At 47.3% G+C, this 20,902-nt stretch overlaps 1 protein-coding gene across 1 annotated transcript in view; it reads right to left on the reverse strand.

The window, feature by feature from the left end:
- Positions 1-20,902, reverse strand: part of ARHGEF5 (Rho guanine nucleotide exchange factor 5) — a 44,760-nt gene that overhangs the window by 10,588 nt on the left and 13,270 nt on the right. The window contains exons 3-12 of the mRNA XM_049893987.1: positions 20,760-20,817; positions 20,320-20,384; positions 19,723-19,976; positions 16,488-16,648; positions 15,539-15,691; positions 14,982-15,111; positions 14,399-14,473; positions 13,474-13,563; positions 12,311-12,468; positions 11,347-11,508 (exon numbers count right to left, since the gene is read on the reverse strand). Coding sequence (XP_049749944.1) covers positions 11,347-11,508; positions 12,311-12,468; positions 13,474-13,563; positions 14,399-14,473; positions 14,982-15,111; positions 15,539-15,691; positions 16,488-16,648; positions 19,723-19,976; positions 20,320-20,384; positions 20,760-20,817 — 1,306 coding nt within the window. The remainder of the gene's footprint in view (positions 1-11,346; positions 11,509-12,310; positions 12,469-13,473; positions 13,564-14,398; positions 14,474-14,981; positions 15,112-15,538; positions 15,692-16,487; positions 16,649-19,722; positions 19,977-20,319; positions 20,385-20,759; positions 20,818-20,902) is intronic.

Below are 20,902 nucleotides of genomic sequence, written 5' to 3' on the forward strand. Positions count from 1 at the left end.
GGAAGGACACTATATAATGAGTAAAGGGACAATATACCAGGAGGATATAACTATATTAAATATTTATGCGCCCAATGACAGGGCTGCAAGATACATAAAACAAACTCTAACAGCACTGAAAAGTGAGATAGACAACGCCACAATTACACTGGGAGACTTCAACACACCACTTTCGGTGAAGGACAGGATATCCAGAAAGAAGTTCAATAAAGACACAGAAGATCTAAATGCCACAATCAAACAACTTGACCTCATAGACACATAAGAAAGCTCCACCCAACAGCAGCCAAGTATACTTTCTTTTCTAGTGCACCTGGAACATTCTCTAGAATAGACAACATATTAGGTCATAAAGCCAGCCTTAGAAGAATCCAAAACATCAAAATATTACAAAGCATCTTCTCTAACCATAAGGCCAAAAAAGTAGGAATCAAAACCAGAAAAAGCAGGGAAAAGAAATCAAACACTTGGAAACCGAACAATACCCTGCCCCAAAAAACGTGGGTTATAGGAGACATTAAGGATGGAATAAAGAAATTCATAGAATCCAATGAGAATGAAAACACTTCCTATCAGAACCTTTGGGACACAGCTAAAGCAGTGCTCAGAGGTCAATTTACATCAATAAATGCACACATACAAAAAGAAAACATGGCCAAAATCAAAGAATTATCCCTACAACTTGAACAAATAGGAAGAGAGCATCAAAAGAAACCCTCAGGCACTAGAAGAAAAAAAATAATAAAAATTAGAGCAGAATTAAAAGAGAGAACAGAAAAACAATTGAAAGAATTAACAAGACCAAAAGCTGGTTCTTTGAAAAAATTAACAAAATGTATAAACCATTGGCCAAACATACAAAAGAAATACAGGAGAGGAAGCAAATAACGCAAATAAGAAATGAGATGGGCAATCTTACAACAGATACAACTGAAATTAAAAGAATCATATCAGATTACTATGAAAAATTATACTCTAACAAATTTGAAAACCTAGAAGAAATGGATGATTTCCTAGAAACACATTCCCTACCTAAACTAACACAAACAGAAGTAGATCAACTAAATAAACCTATAACAAAGGAAGAGATTGAAAAGGTAATTTAAAAACTGCCAACAACAACAACAACAAAAAACCCTGGCCGACATGGCTTCACTGCGGAGTTGTACCAAACTTTCAGAGAATAGTTAACACCACCACTACTGAAGGTATTTCAGAGCATAGGAAAGGTCAGAATACTCCCAAACTCATTCTATGAAGCCAGCATAACCCCTGATATGAAAACCAGGTAAAGACAACACAAAAAAAGAAAATTAGAGACCTATATCCCTCATGAGCTTAGACGCAAAAATCCTCAACAAAATTCTGGCCAATAGAATTCAACAACATATCAAAAAAATAATTCACCATGAACAAGTGGGATTCATGCTAGGTATGCATGGATGGTTTAACATTAGAAAAACAATTAATGTAATCTTTTATCGTATAAATAAAACAAAAGACAAGAACCACAGGATCTTATCAATTGATGCAGAAAAAGCATTTGAGAAAGTTCAACACCCATTTATGATAAAAACTCTCAGCAAAATAGGAATAGAAGGAAAATTCCTCAACAGCATAAAGGACATTTATACAAGCCAACAGCCAACATCATCCTAAATAGACAGAGTCTGAAAGCATTCCCCTTGAGACTGGGAACAAGATAAGGATGCCTTTTATCACCACTCTTATTCAACATTGTGCTGGGGGTCCTAGCCAGAGCAATTAGGCTAGATAAAGAAATAAAGTGCATCCAGATTGGTAAGGAAGAAGTAAAAGTATCTCTATTTGTAGATGACATGGTCTCATACACAGAAAACCCTAAAAAATCCTCAAGAAAACTACTGAAACTAAGGGAAGAGTTCAGCAGAGTATCGGGATAAAAGATAAACATACAAAAATCAGTTTGATTCCTCTACACCAACAAAAAAAACATCAAAGAGGAAATCACCAAATCAATACCATTTACAGTAGTCCCCACGAGGATAAGATAACCAAAAACCAAACCCATTGCCATCGAGTCGATTCTGACTCATAGCGACCCTATAAGACAGGGTAGAACTGCACCATAGAGTTTCCAAGGAGTGCCTGGTGGATTTGAACTGCCAACTTTTAGGTCAGCAGCCATTATGCTAACCAGTACGCCACCAGGGTTTCCTGAAGATAAGATACTTAGGAATAAATCTTACCAGAGACTTAAAAGACCTATACAAAGAAAACTACAAGACACTACTATAAGAAACTAAAAGAGACCTACATAAGTGGAAAAACATACCTTGCTCGTGCATAGGGAGATTTAACACTGTAAAAATATCTATTCTTCCAAAAGCGATCTATAGACTTAATGCAATTCCAATTCAAATTCCAAGGACATTTTTTAATGAGATGGAGAAACAAATCACCAACTTCATATGGAAGGAAAAGAGGCCCTGGATAAGTAAAGCATTACTGAAAAAGAAGAACAAAGTGGGAGGCCTCACTCTACCTGATTTTAGAATGTATTATACTGCCACAGTAGTCAAAGGAACCTGGTACTGGTACAACAACAGATACATAGACCAGTGGAGCAGAATTGAGAATCCAGACATAAATCCATCCACATTTGAGCAGCTGATATTTGACAATGGCCCAAAGACATTTAAATGGGAAAAAGACAGTTTCTTTAACAAAAGGTGCTGGCAGAACTGGATATACATTTGCAAAAAAATGAAACAAGACCTCACACCATGCACAAAAACAAACTCAAAATGGGTCAAAGAGCTAAATATAAAAATTAAAACAATAAAGATCTTGGAAGAAATATAGGGACAATGCTAGAAGCCCTAATACATGGCATAGACAGTATATAAAACATTACTAACAATGCACAAACAGCAGAAGAGAAACTAGATAACTGGGAGCTCCTAAAATCAAACATCTATGCTCATCCGAAGACTTCACCAGAAGAGTAAAAAGATTACCTACGGACTGGGAAAAAGTTTTTAGCTATGGCATTTCCGATCAGCGTCTGATCTCTACAGTCCACATGATACTGCAAAAACTCAACTACAAAAAGATAAATAACCCAATTAAAAAATGGGCAAAGGATATGATCAGGTACTTCACTAAAGCAGACATTCAGGTAGCTAACAGGTACGTGAGGAAATTCTAATGATCATTAGCCATTAGAGAAATGTGAATCAAAACTACAAGGACATTGCATCTCAATTCAACAATGTTGGTATCAATCCAAAAAATACAAAATAATAAATGTTGGAGAGGTTGTGGAGAGACTGGAACTCTGGCGGGAATGTTAAATGGTATAACCACTTTGGAAATCAATTTGGCGCTTCCTTAAAAAGCTAGAAATAGAAAGAACTATCATACAATCTATTTATAGAAAGAACTACCATATGATACAATCGGAAACCCTGATGGCATAGTGGTTAAGTGCTGTGGCTGCTAACCAAGAGGTCAGCAGTTCAAATCTGCCAGGCGCTCCTTGGAAACTCTATGGGGCAGTTCTACTCTGTCCTGTAGGGTTGCTATGAGTCGGAATCCACTCTACAGCAGTGGGTTTTTTGGTGGTTTTACCATACGATTCACAATCCCACTCCTTGGAATATATCCTAGAGAAGTAAGAGGTGTCACATGAACAGATATATGCACACCCATGTTCCCTGCAGCACTATTTCTAATAGCAAAAAGATGGAAGTAACCAAGATGCCCATCAACAGATGAATGGATAAATTATGGTATATTCACACAATGGAATACCATGCATTGATAAAGAACAGCGATGAATCTGTGAAACATTTCATAACATGGGGGAATCTGGAAGACATTATGCTGAGTGAAATTAGTCAGTTGCAAAAGGACAAATATTGTATGACACCTCTATTACAAGAACTCGAGAAATAGTTTAAACAGAGGAGAAAGTATTCTTTGATGATTAAGAGAGGGGAGGGATGGAGGGAGAGAGAGGGGGATTCACTAATTAACTAATTAGATAGAAGAAAAGAACAAATTTAGGTGAAGGGAAGGAGAACACAATACAAGAGAGGTCAGCACAACTGGACTAAACCAACAACAAAGAAGTTTCCTGAATAAGCCGAATGTTTCAAAGGCCAGTGTAGCTGTGACAGGGGTTTGGGGACCATGGTTTCAGGGGACGTCTAGGTCAATTGGCATAATAAAGTGTATGAAGAAAACATTCTGCATCCCATTTTGGAGAGTGGCATCTGGGATCTTAAACGCTAGCAAGCAGCCATCTAAGATGCATCAATTGGTCTCAACCCACATGGAGCAAAGGAGAATGAAGAACACCAAAGACACAAGGTAAGTAAGTATGAGCCCAAGAGTCAGAATGGGCCACATAAATCAGAGACTACATTAGCCTGAGATCAGAAGAACTATGTGGTGCCTGGCTACAACCGATGACTGCCCTGACAGGGAACACAACGGAGAATCCCTGAAGGAGCAGGAGAGCAGTGGAATGCAGACCTTAAATTCTCGTAAAAAGACCAGACTTAGTGGTCTGACTGAGACTAGTAGGACCCCAGAGGTCATGGCCCCCAGGCCTTCTGTTAGCCCAAGACAGGAACCATTCCCAAAGCCAATTCTTCAGATAGGGATGGGACAGGATTATAAGACAGAAAATGATACTAGTGAGGAGTGAGCTTCTCGGATCAAGTAGACACATGAGACTATGTGGGCAGCTTCTGTCTGGAGGGGAGATGTGAAGGCCAAGTGGGACAGAAGCTGGCTGAGTGGACATGGAAATACAGGGTAGAGAGAAGGAATGTGCTGTCTCGTTAGGGGGAGAGCAACCAGGAGTATGTAGCGAAGTGTACATAAGGTTTTGTATGAGAGACTGACTTGATTCGTGAACTTTCACTTAAAGTACAACAAAAATTAAAAAAAAAAATTGACCTCTGAGGATTGCCTTTGCTGTGTCCCAAAGGTTTTGGTATGATGTGTTTTCATTCTCATTTGATTGTAGGAATTTTTGATTCCATATCTAATTTCTTCTATTACCCAGGGGTTTTTAAGCAGGGTGTTTATTCAGTTTCCATGTAGCTGATTTTTTTTTTTCTTACTTTTCCTGCTGTTAATTTCTGCTTTGATGGCATTGTGGTCAGAGATGGTACTTCGTATTATCTCAGTGTTTTGGATTTTGTTGAGGGTTGCTCTGTGGCCTAAGATGTGGTCTATTCTGGAGAACATTCCATGTGCATTGGAAAAGAATGTGTAGTTTGCAGCTATTGGGTGGAGTGTTCTATATACGTCTACGCGGTCAAGTTGGCCAATTGTGCTCTTTAGCTCTTCTGTATCTTCGCTGGGAAACCCTGGTGGCGAAGCGGTTTAGTGCTACAGCTGCTAACCAAGAGGTCAGCAGCTCAAATCCACGAGGTGCGCCTTGGAAACTCTATGGGGCAGTTCTACTCTGTCCTATAGGGTCGCTATGAGTCGGCAATCGACTCAACGGAGTGGGTTTGTTTTTTTGGTTTTTTATATCTTCACTGAGTTTCTTTCTAGGTGTTCTGTCCTTTACTAAGAGTGGTGTGTTGAAGTCTCCTACTATTATTGTGGAACTGTCAATTTCTCTTTTCAGTGCTGTTAGAGTTTATGCATTTTAGAGCCCTGTCATTGGGTGCGTAGATGTTTATTATGGTTCAGTCTTCTGATGGATTGTCCCTTTAATCATTATATAGCACCCTTCTTTGTCTTTTATAGTGCATTTTGTTTTAAAGTCTATTTTCTCTGAGATTAGTATTGCCACTCCTGCTCTTTTTTTGGTAGTTATTTGCTTGATATATATATTTTTTCCCATCCTTAGATTTTTAATAAATTTACATCTTTGTTTCAAAGGTGTGTCTCTTGTAGACAGCATATTGATGGATCCCGTTTTTTTATCCATTTTGTCACTCTATGTCTCTTTATGGGTGCATTTAGGCCATTTACATCCAGTGTAATTATTGATAGGTCTGTTTATTGCTGTCATTTTGTAGTGCTTTTTTTGTGGTGTTAAGGTTTTCTTTGTTCCTCTTAATCTACTGTGCTGAGTTCCATTTGTTTGTGGATTTCTTTCTCATTTCTTTTGTTTTTGTAGATTTTGTTTTTATTGAGACTTCATGTTTTCTTTTTCTTTTTTTTTTGATGAGTAGGTTTGTTAACTTTCTTTGTGGTTACCTTGAAATTTACCCTTATCTTCCCAGGTTTGAACCGGTTTATTATTACTTGGTATCACCTTGCCTTCCTCTTCATTAGAAACTTCTATACCTCTACTGTTTATTCCCTCTTTTATTGTTCTCACGTTGTTGTCATTTGCAGATTAGCCTCTCTGGTTCCCTGTTGCAATTCTTTTGGTTTTGGGTAGTCCTTGAGAGTTCATTTCCTACTTTGGTATCTCCCATCCTAGATTCAGGCTGTAGTCTGATGTTTGTTCTCAGACTGAAGGATTCCCTTTAATAATTCTTGTAGGTTTGGTTTAGTTTTTACATATTCCCTTCATTTCTGTTTATCTGAAAATGTCCTAATTGCACCATCATATTTAAAAGAACGTTTTGCAGGATATATTATTCGTGGCTGGCAATGTTTTTCTTCAAGGTTTTGTATATATCATCCCATTGTCTTCTTGCCTGCATGGCTTCTGCTGAATAATCAGAGCTTAGTCTTATGTTGCTACTGTTTATGTGACTTTTTGTTTTTCTCGAGCTGCTCACAGGATTTTTTCTTTGGTTTTAGCAAGTGTGATTATGATATGCCTCGGTGTTTTCTTTTGGGGTATATCCTATATGCAGTTCATTGAGCTTCTTGGATGGGAGTTTTACATCATTTATATTAGGGAAGTTTCTGTCAGCAATTCTTCGATGATCCTCTCTGTGTTTCTGTTTTCTCTCTCTGTTCTGGAACTCCAATCACTCATAAATTTTTGCTTTTGATTGCATCACACATTATTCTCAGGGTTTCCTCATTTTTCTTCATCCTTTTTTTCTGATTTTTCCTCAAACAGAATTGTATCCAAGTGTTTGTCTTCAATTTCACTAACCCTGTCTTCTATCATTTCAAACCTGCTCCTCAGTCCTTCTATGACACTGTCCATTTCTAAAATTTTGTTGCTTATCTTTTGGATTTCTAATTATTCTTTTTGTATGATTTCTAGTTGTGAATTTATTTTGGCATTTTGTTCCTGTATTATTTTCCTGAATTCTTCCTTTTTTTGTCTGTATTTTCCATGAATTTGTCTGCCTTTTCCATAAATTTGACTATTTTTCCTTATTTTTGTCTGCTTTTTGCTTCAACTCTTGGCTGGCTCTGAATATTAGAGATTTGAATTCCCTGTTATGTAGCTCTGCTGCCTTTTCTTCTACTGGAAAGTCATCTGGTGTTTTATTTTGGATGCCTACTGGAACCATTCTCTTCTTTTTTTTTTTGTTTGTTTTGATACCGTCTGCTGTCTTTGGGACATTCAGTACTTATTTTCTTCATTTCTTGATTGTAGATTTGTTTGTTTCATCCTGGCTTTTTGTTTCATTTGGTTATGTCTGAGCAGGTGGGCTATGCGTTCTTTGTTGTTTGCTTGTCTGTAATCGTGATACTTTTCACCTCCTTGTCCAATGGGCGGTGCCAGTCACAGCTATGGTGCAGCAGAGCAGGTCCAGCTGAATGGGAGGGGGTGGGATGGGTTGTTTGTGGCACATACTACGGCTGACAGGGTGGACCAGGAATCAGTGCTGCGCAGGTTCTGCTAGGACATGCCTGTGCTACTCAGAGGTGTGATGTTCAGCACACAGTGCAGGTAGGCAGGAAAGAGGGGGGAGATTGTGATGTATGGAGCTAGTATGGGTATGAGAAAGAGGAGAAAGAAACAAAAGCCAAAAACACACACACATACACACACCCAAAAATAAATAAATAATAGAGTGCAAAAGGAGCTTGCCATTGGAGTGGAGAGATGAAAATCTGAGAAATGGAAAGAAGCAAAAAGGAAAAAAGAGAGAGAGAAAAACTAGATAAAAATTTGGAAAAGTAGAAAAGAAAAGCTCCCCGGGATCCCATCAGTGCAGCCGCAAAGACCTGGGAAGTCTTCCAGATTGCACAGTATAGCCTGGCTACAGGAGGTATAGATGTCACACAGCACCAGGTACTCAGAAGACTGGAAAAGAAGGCAAGTACAGACAGATGAGAGCTGAGACATGAAGAAAGACAGGAAGAGAAAAAGAGAGAAAGAAGAAGAAAAAGAAATGCCCCCAGGGATTCCACCTACATGGCTGCGCAGATTGGGGTAATGGCTCCTAGGGCATGCAGTGTGGCCTGGCTAGAAGGGGCTCCCAAGTGCAAAAAGAGAAAGAAAACAAACAAACAAAACAAAACAGAACAAAGCTAAACAAAACAAAACAAGCAAAATGAAAAGCCCCAGGGATTCCACCAGAGTGGTATTGCGGGCTGGGGAAGTGGATTTCCAGTCGAGCAGGGCTTCACAGCCTTTCAAAAAGAAGCAAAGATGGCACTCAGAGCCAAGTGTTTGAGAGAAAGGAGGTGGAGGTGGGGGGAGGCATGGAAGAGACGGAAAGAAGCTACACCAGCTCAGGAAGCCAGCCGGTGCGGATGGGGCAAATCCAAGATGCCCAGGGGGGAAGCAGTTGCCTCCTGGCCAAGAGACTGTGGCCGGCAGGATGCACAGGAGGCCTAAGGGAGAGGGTAAGAAGGGTGGGGGTTAGGAAAGCGTATATTGCTCATTACTGGGTGCTCTGTCTCCCACTGGGAACTTCGTGACGTTGCTTTCCCATACCCACTGTCCACCAATCTGCACTGTGGGTGGGGCGAATCCAAGTGGTGTGGACACTACACTTCCTGGTCAGCTGAGCCACCATAGCCAGTCAGGAAGCTCGGAGGTAGGGCAGCAGGGAGAGGACGGGGGGTGGGAAAGCATGTATCGCTGGTTACCAGTTGCTCTGTCTCCTGCTGGGCGCTCCATGAAGCTGCTTCCTCGTACTCCTTGTCAGCTGACCTCCGGCAGGAGTCCAAGATGGCCAATCCGGGCTGCGTTAGCTGATAAGGAACCTCGGCAAGTATCTCTCTTCGCTCTCAGCCCTGTCAGATTCTTATTCCATTCGGTGTTTGGCTGAGTTCTTTATCTCTTCATTTGACACCTTGGGTTCCAGGAATGACGTTTGTCTGTTTTGCTTAATTTTTCAGGTCTTTGCTATGGAGGGACGGCATGGTGCTTCTGTCTATGGTGCCATATTGGCTGCAAGTCCCTATTTTTTTTTAAGCATAATTTTGCACTTGCGTTTAAAAAAGAAGTACAATTCAGTGATGTTAATTACAATCACTGTGCTGTACAACCATCACCAGTATCCATTTCCAAATGTCTTCAGTCACCCTAAACAGAAACTCGGAGTCCCAGGGTGGTGCAGATGGTTAATGCGTTCAACTGTTAACCAAAAGGTTGGAGGTTTGAGCCTACTCTGAGGCATCATGGAAAAAAAGACTGGCAATCTGCTTCTGAAAAATCAGCCACTGAAAACCCTATGGAGCTCAGTTCTACTCTGACACACACACAAGGTCACCGTGAGTCAAAGTTGACTTAACAGCAACTGGTTTACTAGTTTGAACAAAAGCTCAGTGCCCCTTCAGTCACTTGGACTCTGAGGTAACGTGTTCTCTCCCTTCTTTTTCTTCCCAGCCTTCTCCTCCTAATGGTTCCTCGCGCTGACTTTCAGATGGGGGCATGGAATTAACTGCCAAGTACGTACAAGTAGCTTTTCCATTAGGGGAAACTGTGTGACCAGAAAAGTTCATCTCCACTTAGATTTCATTACTTTGCATCATGCTTGGTAAAGTAGAGGGTCAGCAAAAAAGAGGAAGACCCTCACTGAGATGGATTGACACAGTGCCTGCCACAATGGACTCAGGTGTAGTGATTGTGAGCATGATGCAGGACTGGGCAGTGTTTTGTTCTGTTGTACATGGGTCGCTATGAGTTGGAACTGACTCGACAGCACCTAACAATAATTACTTTGCATAATTCTTGATTACACCCCACTGCCCATCTCCAATCAAATATCCCAGAGAAGAAAATTACTCTGCAATCTTAATTAGATCGGGGAGAGAGGTCTACTATTTGTCTTTTTAAAGTCACGTGATGTAATCCCCAGCCTAATCTTGCAATTTTCTGAAGGCTTTCACATTTTCTTGGCCTCTGCTTCCAAACCCACCTGGGTAATTGATAGCTTACACTTATACTGTCCCAGAAAGACGCTGCTCAGAGTCCACACCAGGGGCATGAGTCTGTCTGACTGCCTGACGTAACATGTAATTTGTAAACAAACACCTGCCAAGCCCCCCTGTTCCCTTAGTGAGTACAGGTGCCATCAAGCCCACCCTGAAGCATCTTCTGAAGGACAGAATTGAACAGGGTTGCAACATGAGGATCCTCAGACTCTTAGATATTACATCAAACTTTCTAAAGAAGAAACTCTTATATCTTTCTTATCAACAATCATAGCTGATGTTCTTCATTGTGGGCAGTGTTTAGTGTACACTAGATTTTATAGATTGTTGTTAGTTGTTGTTGAGTCAATTTCAACTCATGACAACCCCATGTGATATTTTTTATTACTACAGAAAGATGAGCAAATCATAGTTCTCAAAGTTCTCACCATTAAGAACTTGTGCTTGAAAGCCAGCTGGGTTGGGAGGTGGGCACAGGGAACACTAAAGCCCCAAGCGCCCACCTCATTCACACCTAGGCCCACCAGCCTTGGCTCTGAGGGGTCTCAGGCTGTACATGGGGGTACTGCTCACAACCACCCACACACTCCAGTCCTCTGCTCACTCCCTACAGCTCTGTCTCCTTGCCGGATCTCACAGGTCATGCCCCTCTTCAGTGAATGGATGCTAAGCCTTGTTGGTAGAGACTTCTTTGTATCCTCTCTACCCCTAGCCTCCTGCAAGCTGTCTATTAGCTCTAGGAGCTTGGGTCTGGTCCCTCTACAGTGCTCCCTGTGGGGGTGGCCAGCCATGCTATGCCTGGTCTTGGGTCTGATCCCTCTACAGTACTCCCCCTTGAGGGTGGCCAGCCATGCTGTGCCTGGTCTTGGGTCTAGTTCTTCTAAGGTGCCTCTAGCAGGGTGGGCTAGCTAGTGCTATGCTTGGGGTTGGGTCTCGTCTTTCTATGATGCCCCTAGTGAGGATGGGCCAGCCATGCCATGCCTGGTCTTGGGTCTAGTTTTTCTATGGTGTCCCAGTGGGGTGGACCAGCCATGCCACAGCTGGTCTCTGGACCCTCTGCCCTGACTCCCATGCCCAGCCCCATCTCACTGAGTCTCCGTGCGGAAGAGGAACTCGGCCTGGGTGCCCTGGGTGTTGTGCCTCAGGAAGAGCCGGAAGAGGTTCTTGTGAGCACCGTGCAGCTTCATCTCACACTTCTCCCCACGGACAGCAGAGAAGGGGGCGTGGTCAAACACCATGAATCGGCTGCCCCTGCAAATACAGGGCTTTTTAACCAGGTCCCTGGGTCCCCGTTCTCCATCAGCTCTCAAAAACTTAGATCCAAAATCCTTGGTCTTAGCATCTGCAGCCTACAAATTCCCATGCAAACCACAGCTGGTTCTGACCTTGGTCCTAATGTAGTGGCTCCAGAACCCCAGATAGCTTACCAACAGTTTGGCAAACCATATGTCCAGTGCAATGGATACTTCACACCTCAAAGAGCTCAAGGGACAGAACCACTATATACTTTTTAAGGCCCTTAGAGCCCAGGAGTCCCTGCATTGTGTAAACAGTTAACATACTCGGCTGCTAATCAAGAGGTTACAGCTTGAGTCCACCCAGAGATGGACTTGGAAGAAAAGTCCGGTGATCTATTTCTGAAAAACCACTTGTTGAAAACTCTGTGGAGCATAGTTCTCCTCTGACACATGGGTTGCCCTAAGTCTGAGTCGTCTTGACAACACTTGGTTTGGTTTTTGGTTTAGGATGTGAGGGGCAGAACCTAGAGTTGGGTAAGTACCTCCAGGCTAGTGGACTGAGCCCAAAGAAGTCTCAAAAATATCCATCTGGGATGTGATACACTAATTTGCTGCATCTTGCCCTGTGTCTACAACACAGAGCCAGTCCTGCTGTGGGACCCCATGACATAACCTGGGGTACTCCATCTCCTGTTGGGCTTTCCCTCCTCTAGGCCATGACTGGACCCATGGGTGGAGCCATTGGGAGGGATCCTCTGGTCCTCCTCTCCTGCCCCACCCTACCCCTTCTGGGCCAGTGCCCTCCCCTCACTGACTCTCGAGGCCGGGATAGCAGCAGGCAGTCGTTGAAGAGATGCAGGTGGATAGGGCGCGTGTTCAGCTTCCTCCGCAGCCCTGGGGACACACTGAACTCCAAGGCTGTCAACTCCCCACTCTTGACCAGCCAGCGGGACTGCGAGATCAGTGGGAATATCTGTAGGTGGGGGTGAGAGAGGGCTTGTCACAAATGGCCCCTCCTTCCTTACCATGCCCAAACCTGACCTCATAAATTAAATCCCACCCTGATCATGCTGCCTTCCACACTTCCCTGCTGGTCAGAAAGCCCCCAGACTCTGCTCCTCTCTAACCCTCTCTCCCCCACTGTCCACTGTGTGTGGCCCCATGTCCACATGTTAGGCATATGGGAGGTGCCTGTGGTTCCTCCCGGGACAGTGGTTACATGAGCAAGCTCAGCCCAGGAGCCTGACAGAAGAGTGAGGGGACAAGAATGGAACAGTGTGATGAGTACCTTAGAAATTCAAAGATTACGGGCCATCCTGGCGCCTGTTCAATGAGGGGGGCAGATGGAATTAGATGTGGGGTGAGAACATGGAGAACCAGGTGGGGTCTGTGGGGAGCTGGAGTGTGGGGAAAGATGAGCTATTGGAATGCAATTCGTGTGTGGATACAGGATTTTCACTATCTGCCCAGAGTTGGAATTGGAATGTGGAATGTCTACCCTAGATTTGTGTTTGGATGGTAGGTTTGGATTCAATTTTATGTTGCTTTGTTTGATGAGACAGAGACTTGAGAAAGAGGGAATTGTTCAAAAGCCAAAAATACATTTTTGAAAAGACTTCCACTGAAAAGTTCTCCTTCATCTACTCACTTCCCGGATGAACCTGTCCTCTGGGTCAACCCTGTTCAGTCTTTTCTCACACACCTGCCCTGAGTTTCTTGATGAACATAAGCAAATGCCTCTTCAGGTCTGTTTCCTCCCACTTTATACCAGAGGTGTACACTTAACAATATACCATGGAGACGGATGAGGGAATTTGGGTACCCCAGGGATAGACAGAGCCCCGGAAAGAGGTGGGAAGTTTGAGCTGACAGGTCAGTGTTCGTGGAGCCATGGGGGTTGTCACAGGATGGGGGGGTGTTCACGGGATGGGGGTGTTCACGGGATGGGGTGGTCTCGGGATTGGTGGGGACCACTCACTCTGCACTCAAACTCTATCTTCTGGCTCAGGTAGATGAGCTCCTCGGTCCGCCGCATCCTCTGGACGTTGCTGTTGCAGTCTCTGATCAGCTGGGGGCGCCAGAGAGGACAGAGGGAGGCACTGAGTTAGGGACTTTGGCCCTGCTCCTGACCCTGGGAAATAGAGTGTGACAGCACACTCTGCTCTACCAGGCTGGGAGAGAGTGGATTAGCGCCAAGATGAAGTCAGTGCTCTGGCGTGCTCGGCATGACCTGATGGAATGCTCCGGGGTGAGTGGAAATGAGAGTAAATCTGGGGGCTGCTGTTGTAAGAGTACAGTCCCTTGATGTGGACAGGGAGACTGTGGGGGTACATGCTGGAGGTGTGGAGGATGTAGGGGGAGGCTGTGGGTGTACACGCTAGAGGTTAGGAAGATGCGGGGCGAGGCTGTGGGTATGCATGCTGGAAGTTTGCAGGATATAGGACGAGGCTGTGGGTGTGCACGCTGGAGGTGTGGAGGATGCAGGGGGAAGCTGTGGGTGTGCACGCTGGAGGTTAGGAGAATGTAGGGGGAGGTTGGGGTGTGCACACTGGAGGTTTGCAGGATGCAGGGAGAGGCTGTGGGTATACACGCTGGAGGTTAGGAGGATGCAGGGGGAGGCTATGGGTGTACATGCTGGAGGTCTGGAAGATGCGGGGGAGACTGGGAATGCACACTGGCGGTTTGGAGGATATGGGGGAGACTTTGGGTGTGCACACTGGAGGCTTGGCAGATACGGGGGAGGCTGTGGGTGTGCCCATTGGAGGTTCGGCAGATGCAGGGGGAGGCTGAGCCTCCCGTTTAGTAGGGTCCCATTCCTGCGCTCTCTGGAATCAGGGCCTGGGTAGGGGAGGGGCTCCCCACAGAGGATGATCCTGGGCTCAGAGTGGGTTGTGGATGCCTACCTCTTCCAGGGCGTGGTGAGCCTTCGTGGCCTCTGCCTCCTCCGAGGAGCCGGGCTGTGTTCTCTTCAGAATGTTCTATATGACAGACAGTGGAAAGGAGCCAGATGGGAAGGGGAAGGAAAACAGGAGGCGTGATTGGGGCAGGGGTGTGTTAAAGGAAGGCCAGCAGGGTGTGGGCAGAAGGGCCTGTGAACATCCCATCCACATGGGTGTGGAGGAGGGGTGCAGGAATGGAAGTCCTCTGCTCAGCTGTAGGATGCCAAAGATGGGCTTCTTGAAGTCCCCCTTTGGGTAGGGAGATGTGAGGCTGTAGGGAGAGGGTCATGGGGAGCAGGCTATGGGGCCATGAAGCTGTGGAGAGAGGGCCGTCGGGGGGCATGGGGCTAAGGGGAGAGGGCCATGGGTGGCCATGGGACTGAGGGGAAAGGGTAGAGCACCATGGGTGGCTATGAGGCTGTGTGTGGGGGCCATGGGGAGACGGTTGTGGGGGGGGAAGTGGGGAAGTCCTGGGGCTGTGTCGGGGGAATAAGGAAGCATGTGGCTGTGGCGACAGGGCTGTGTGAGTGGGGCTGTGGGGCAGCACCTGGAGCAGCAGCTTGAGGCGGGTGATGCGCTGGAAGGGCAGGATCAGGAAGGACTTGAGGGAGAGGCGCTGGCAGACGGGGTCGCTCTCCAGCCTCTCCAGGACCTCCCGGAAGTGGCTGTTGCTGCTCCTGCAGGGGCACCAGCCGGGGTGAGGGGTGGAGGGTGGGGGCACCATGGGGAGGGGGCTCTGTAAGGCCTGACAGGGGGTTTTGTAAGGCCTGTGGAGGGGGGCTCTGTAAGGCCTGGTGGGGGGCTCTGTAAGGCCAGGGGAAGGGAGATCTGTAAGGCTTTGGGGGGCTCTGTAAGGCCTGGGGAGGAGGGATCTGTATGGCCTGGGGGGGAGTGGAATCTGTGAGGGCCCGTGGATGTTTGGGTAGAAAAGAATGGGAGGAGCAGGTTTCAGGAGACCCTGGTGATCTGATCTGATCTGGAGGTGGGCCTGAGATCCCAGGGAAGGCACAAGACAATGTGCTCTGGGACCACCCTCTGGGCTGGGGCTAGGGGCTTGGTGGGAGGTAGAGGAGGGCCCAGGTGGCTGGACAGGGCAGGCCTCACAGCAGGCTCTGGAAGGTGCGCTCCTGGTAGGTCTGGTTGGTGACGTAGGGCAAGTAGACCCGGCGGAAGTGGGGGGCATGGTTCAGGACCACATCACACACGTGGAAGGTGAAGATGTTGTTCTCGAAGTTCTCTTCCAGGTCGGAGAGGAACCTGCACGGGACCAAGCAGGTCTCATGAGGCACGTGGCAGGCTGGGCGTGCTGCCTTTGCTGCCTTGAGTCTGTGGCTGCTTCTCCTCACTGTTGGTGAACTCTGGGACCATCCTCAGCTCCGCATCTAGCTGTTCCCTGGAGCTCATCCCAAAGTGGCCCCGATCCACCTTGCTGTTCCTCATAATCCACTCCCTTTGACCCTCCCTGGTTTTCTGATCTTCACTGCTTCCCACTCCTCATCCTGATGCCGTGCGTGCCCGTGGCAGATCCAGAACCTTAGCCTGGAGGCTTCCTCACAGCCCCATTAACGCACCTGTCCACCCCAGGCCCTCCCCTCTGCTCTTCCTACTGCACAGGAGTTGGGGTCCATAGGGAGCAGGCTCAGTATTGCCCTGACTGTGGCAGGATTTGCAGATGAAGTGAGGGAGGTTAAGTAAGTAAAATTCAGGCGAAGAGGGACTTACGGATTGAATTATGTCCCCAGAAATACGTGTTGGAATCGTAACCCTGTACCTGCAGGTGTGATCCCATTTGGGAATAAGGTTTTCGTTGTTACGTTAGTGAGGCCATATCAGCATAGGATGTGTCCTCAATTTAATGACTTTTGACATATAAAAGGAGCAGATTTGATGCAGAGAAGCAAGCGCCAATAGGGGAAGATAGATGCTATGCAAAGATCACCTTCCTCTAGACCCAGTGCCCTGGTTTGGACATCTAGCCTCCTGAACTGTGAGAAAATAAATTTCTGTTCTTTAAAAAGTCGCAGTCCTAGAGACTAAGATAGGGGTGTCTCACGTGGTGCTGACGTCACGCACGTCCTGCAGACGGGAGAAGAGCCACTGGTGTTCCTGGTTGGACAGGGTGGCCCGGAGTGCGGTGGACAGCTGGAAGTGGTCCACAGCCACATTCAGGCTGCGCAGGTACGAAGCCTCTGAGACAATCAGCTCAAACTTAGCCTAGGAGGTCGGTGGAGAGGAGAAAGATGTTAGAAACCTTCGTTGAACCTCTGGAATAGGCCAGACGTGGTGTGATGTCTAGGGGAGAATGGAGAAGCAAGCAGACCCTCGTACAGATCAGTCACACCTGAGGAAGTTCACCTGATGTAAGGGGAGAGGGAGAGAGCCCTGGAGGCAGGGTGAAGAGCAAGCACCTGCCCCCAAAGATGCAAGAGAAGGGGATGTGGGCAGAAAACAGAGATGTGCCCTGTGACAGGTGGCAAGAGAAGGTAGAGAGGTAGAGAGACGAGGCATGCATGGAAAACAGTGTGGCAATGGAAAAACCACAAAAGGCCTTTACATACGGGACAGCCTGAACAGATTTGTTCTTGTGAAATATTTCTGAGTGCAGTGTGGAGGAAAGGTTAGATGGGGCAAGAGCCCATTATGAAATTACAGTAGTGATTCCAGATGAGAGAGGAAGGCTGGGACCATCCAAGGAGGAGAGGGGATGGTGCCATCATCACATAGGAGGTGGATCTGGAAGGACTTGGTCATCGGCTAGAAACGGGCTGAGAGGGGGAAAGAGTGAGCACTGGGGCCTCGGTTTCTGAGTTGGAAAACTGGAATGGTGGAGTCATTGACAGCGCAGAGGATGCTGAGGGGCGGGCTCAGGGGTGAACGTAGTGGGTTCATTCTGGGGTCTGAGAAGACATGAAAGGAAGGATATTCGAGAAATAAGATGGTGCAGTTCTGGTTGGATAGGAAGAACATAGCACGGGAGAAGTTGGCTGGAGGCCCCAGCATGGACACAATGGCTCACGGCCTCACCTGCTCTAGCTGAGATGGTCCTGCTGGCCATCCAGAATTGCTGCCCCAAGGCAGGTGTGTGGATGGACAGGAGGATGAGGACACACACCTTGGCAATGGCACAGATACCCATGGTCATGGCCAGATCCCCCCCTCCCGCCACAACATGGAAGAGGGCAGCGCAGGTCTATCTGGTCATTGTTCTCACACTCTCAGGCTACATGACTCTGGTGTCTCATCCTTTTATGGAGGCATAGTAACCCCGCCTCTCCAAGGTACTGTGACGGTCACAGGAAACGCAGTCTGTGAAAGCACATTGAAGCCCAGAAGTGCTATTTTATTGAAGGAATGTGTGTGAGAGGGAGAGCTGTAGAGGCCACCTCCCCAGGAACTCGGACGGGGCTGGCACGGAGCCTGGGCTCTTCTCATCTCCTTGTTGGGACCACAGACAAGGGGCAGGTTGGTGATTTCCTAGTATCTTTCACATTTTTTTTTTTTTCACATTCTTTAAAAGTGTAGGTCTGAGCTTTAAGAACCCTAAAAATTGATGATTGTCTTATCTGGCTTGGCAAAAGCACTATTTATCCCTAAGTCCTTCTGGTCAAAATGTTCATCTTCCCAGGCTCTGGAAGGGAGGTACGGCACTACATAACTATCAGACTACATACCAGACCAAATGCTAAAAGTGAGGTGTGTGCTATTTCATTTAAACCACAATCTTGAAATGTAGGCATGGATACCCCCAGTTTGTAGACAAGGAAACTGAGAGGTGATGAAATTATAGAACTTGTCTAAGGCTACACAACCAGTAAGGGGTGAGGCCAGAATTTGAACCCAGGTCCACCTACCTTCAAATTAACATAGTAAATGGCTTTTTGGGGGGAACTTATCTTTTTTGATTCTTCCAGTAACAGTTTGCATCCCAATTTTATAGAGGAGGACCTGGAGGCTTAGAAAGATCAAATAATTTGTCCAAAGCTGTATACTGAAAACAAAACAAAAATCCATTGCCGTCAAGTCGATTCCGACTCATAGTGACCCTATAGGACAGAGTAGAACTTCCCCATAGGGTTTCCAAGGAGTGGCTGGTGGATTCGAACTGCTGACCTCTTGGTTAGCAGCCAAGTAAGATTCATACCCGGGGGATTTACCCCAGAACCCAGATGCATAAAAATTACTCTCATTCCTTTCCATTGCACCATATTGTCTTTCTGGGGAGAGGCTCTACCCCATGCTTCAGGCTGATTGCAAAGAGAAGCTCTCCACACAAAGCCCATCAAGGTCATAACTTACAACCAGACAAACAGCTCCTACTGCAGTCTTGCTACTGGGAGTGAGGTGGGGGCAAGGATTGGTGGGTGTTCTGGGGTCTCCAGGAGACCAACAGACCGCAGGACAGCTGCAGGGGTGCTCTGCAGTGTACCCCACAGAAAGCCCTGGATGGCTGAAGAGGAAACCTTAGCGAGCCTGAAGCTCTAGTTGAAGAAGGCCATTCTAATCTACCCTGAGCAGCCAGGATGGGTGGATCCCACACTCCTCTGACAGAATCCAGAGGCACGGTCACTCTGCATGATTCCCAGCTGTGATGGAGCAAGTTGTGTATGTCCTAACCCCTGGTACCTGGAAATAGGGTCAGTGTGAGGTCACACTGGAGTAGGGTGGATCCCATCTGAGTGGTGTCCCTACAAAAGAGGAGAAAAAGCACAGAAAGAAACACAGAAGGGAGCCAGCCATGTGAAGAAGCATCTACAAGCCAAGAACACCCCGGGCCACCAGAAGCTGGGAGAAGCAAGGAAGAATCCTCCCCTAGAAACTTTGGAGAGACCATGGCCCTGCTGGGACCCCGAATTCGGACTTCTAGAGTTCAGAAGGAGTCCTCCGGTGGTACAAATGGTTAAGTACTCAGCTACTAGCCGAAAGGTTGGAGTGCCTTAGAAGAAAGGCCTGGTGACCTACTTCTGGGAAATCAGCCATTGGAAACCCTACAGAGCACAGTTCCACTCTGACACTCAGGGGATCACCATGAGTCAGAGTAGTTGACTAATGACTGGTCTGACTGGGCTCCAGAACTGTGTAACGCTGAACTTCTATTCTTACAAACCACCCCGTTGATGGCATCTTGTTCGGGCAGCTCTAGGAGACTAACTAACAGCAGGACGGGCAATGAGGAGGGACAGGGGACATCCCAACAAGAGTTCAGGCTTGTCAGTGTGGAGACAACTTAGTCACGGTGTGCCCGCCCGAGTGCGGTGAGGGTAGGGTGACCCTGCCCTGGCTGGTGGTACCTCCTGGAGCTTCTGGTCCTCATGGGTCATGGAGAGCAGCACGGTGCTGTTGCGCACCACAGGGATTTCCTGCCACAGCGAGCTGCTGGAGGCCGAGGAGAGGCGCTGCAGGTAGGACTCAGAGGGGACCAGGGCTTTGCGGGGCTGCCGGGGTGACGCAAGCCCAGGGGCCTCAGCCAGGCTGTCCAACCGCTGCTGACTCTGGATCTCCTTGTTGAGGAACACGTCACTGTACTCCTGGTAGAGCAGCTGGGCTGGGGAGCAGGGGTGAGGACGAGAGAGGGGAGGGCAGGGGAGGGTCATCACTGTACTCCTGGTAGAGCAGCTGGGCTGGGATGCAGGGGTGAGGGTGAGGGAGGGGAGGGTCTCACTGCACTCCTGGTAGAGCAGCTGTGCTGGGGTGCAGGGGTGAGGGTGAGGAAGGGGAGGGTCTCACTGCACTCCTGGTAGAGCAGCTGGGCTGGGTGCAGGGGCGAGGGTGACAATGAGGGGGGCACAGAGAGACATGGAGCCAGTGGATCCCTTGTCCCATGTACTGCCCAGCCCCCCTCCAGCTGGTAGAGTCCAGGGGCTGCGGCTCTGGTTCAAGGTACTCACAGGAGTTGATGAGCTTTGAGCAGCGTCTGGAGAAGCCTCCCATTGCCTCCTTTGGCTTTTTCTCCCTGTGGCAGGAAGAGGGGTTCTGGGTGCTGCCTGGCCACTTGACACCAAGGACCTCCAGGGGTCACCAGGGACAAAGTCTGAGCTCTGGAATGTTGTTGGGCATCAGGGTCACCCACCTTGGGGCCACCCTTGGCTGCTCTGGAGGCCACATGGAACTGTACTGGGACTGAGATCAAGGCCAAAGGACTTAGAGAGCAGGAGCCTAGACTCAGCTGCAGAGCCAGGGCCTGAGGCCTCTCTGCCCTGGAGTTTGGTGTGGGTGCCCAGCCCTCCTTATCCCCGGAAGAGACAGGCATGTGCCAGCTGAGGTCTTGCACCCCTCGTCAACTAAGTGAAAAGTCTCAGTGTGTCCAATGGGAGAGATGGCAACTCACCGGAAAATGATGGTGTCTGAGGAGCCGGAGGCCCGTTCCATGGCTGGACTTCTTGTATCTGAAAACAGAAATGGGTCATTCAGAGACTCAAGGAAGGGGTCTGGGGGGGAGGCAGGCATCAGAGGGGGAGGTGGGCATCAGTG

This window comes from Elephas maximus, chromosome 8, assembly GCF_024166365.1.
Source record: "Elephas maximus indicus isolate mEleMax1 chromosome 8, mEleMax1 primary haplotype, whole genome shotgun sequence".
NCBI classification, from domain to species: Eukaryota; Metazoa; Chordata; class Mammalia; order Proboscidea; family Elephantidae; genus Elephas; species Elephas maximus.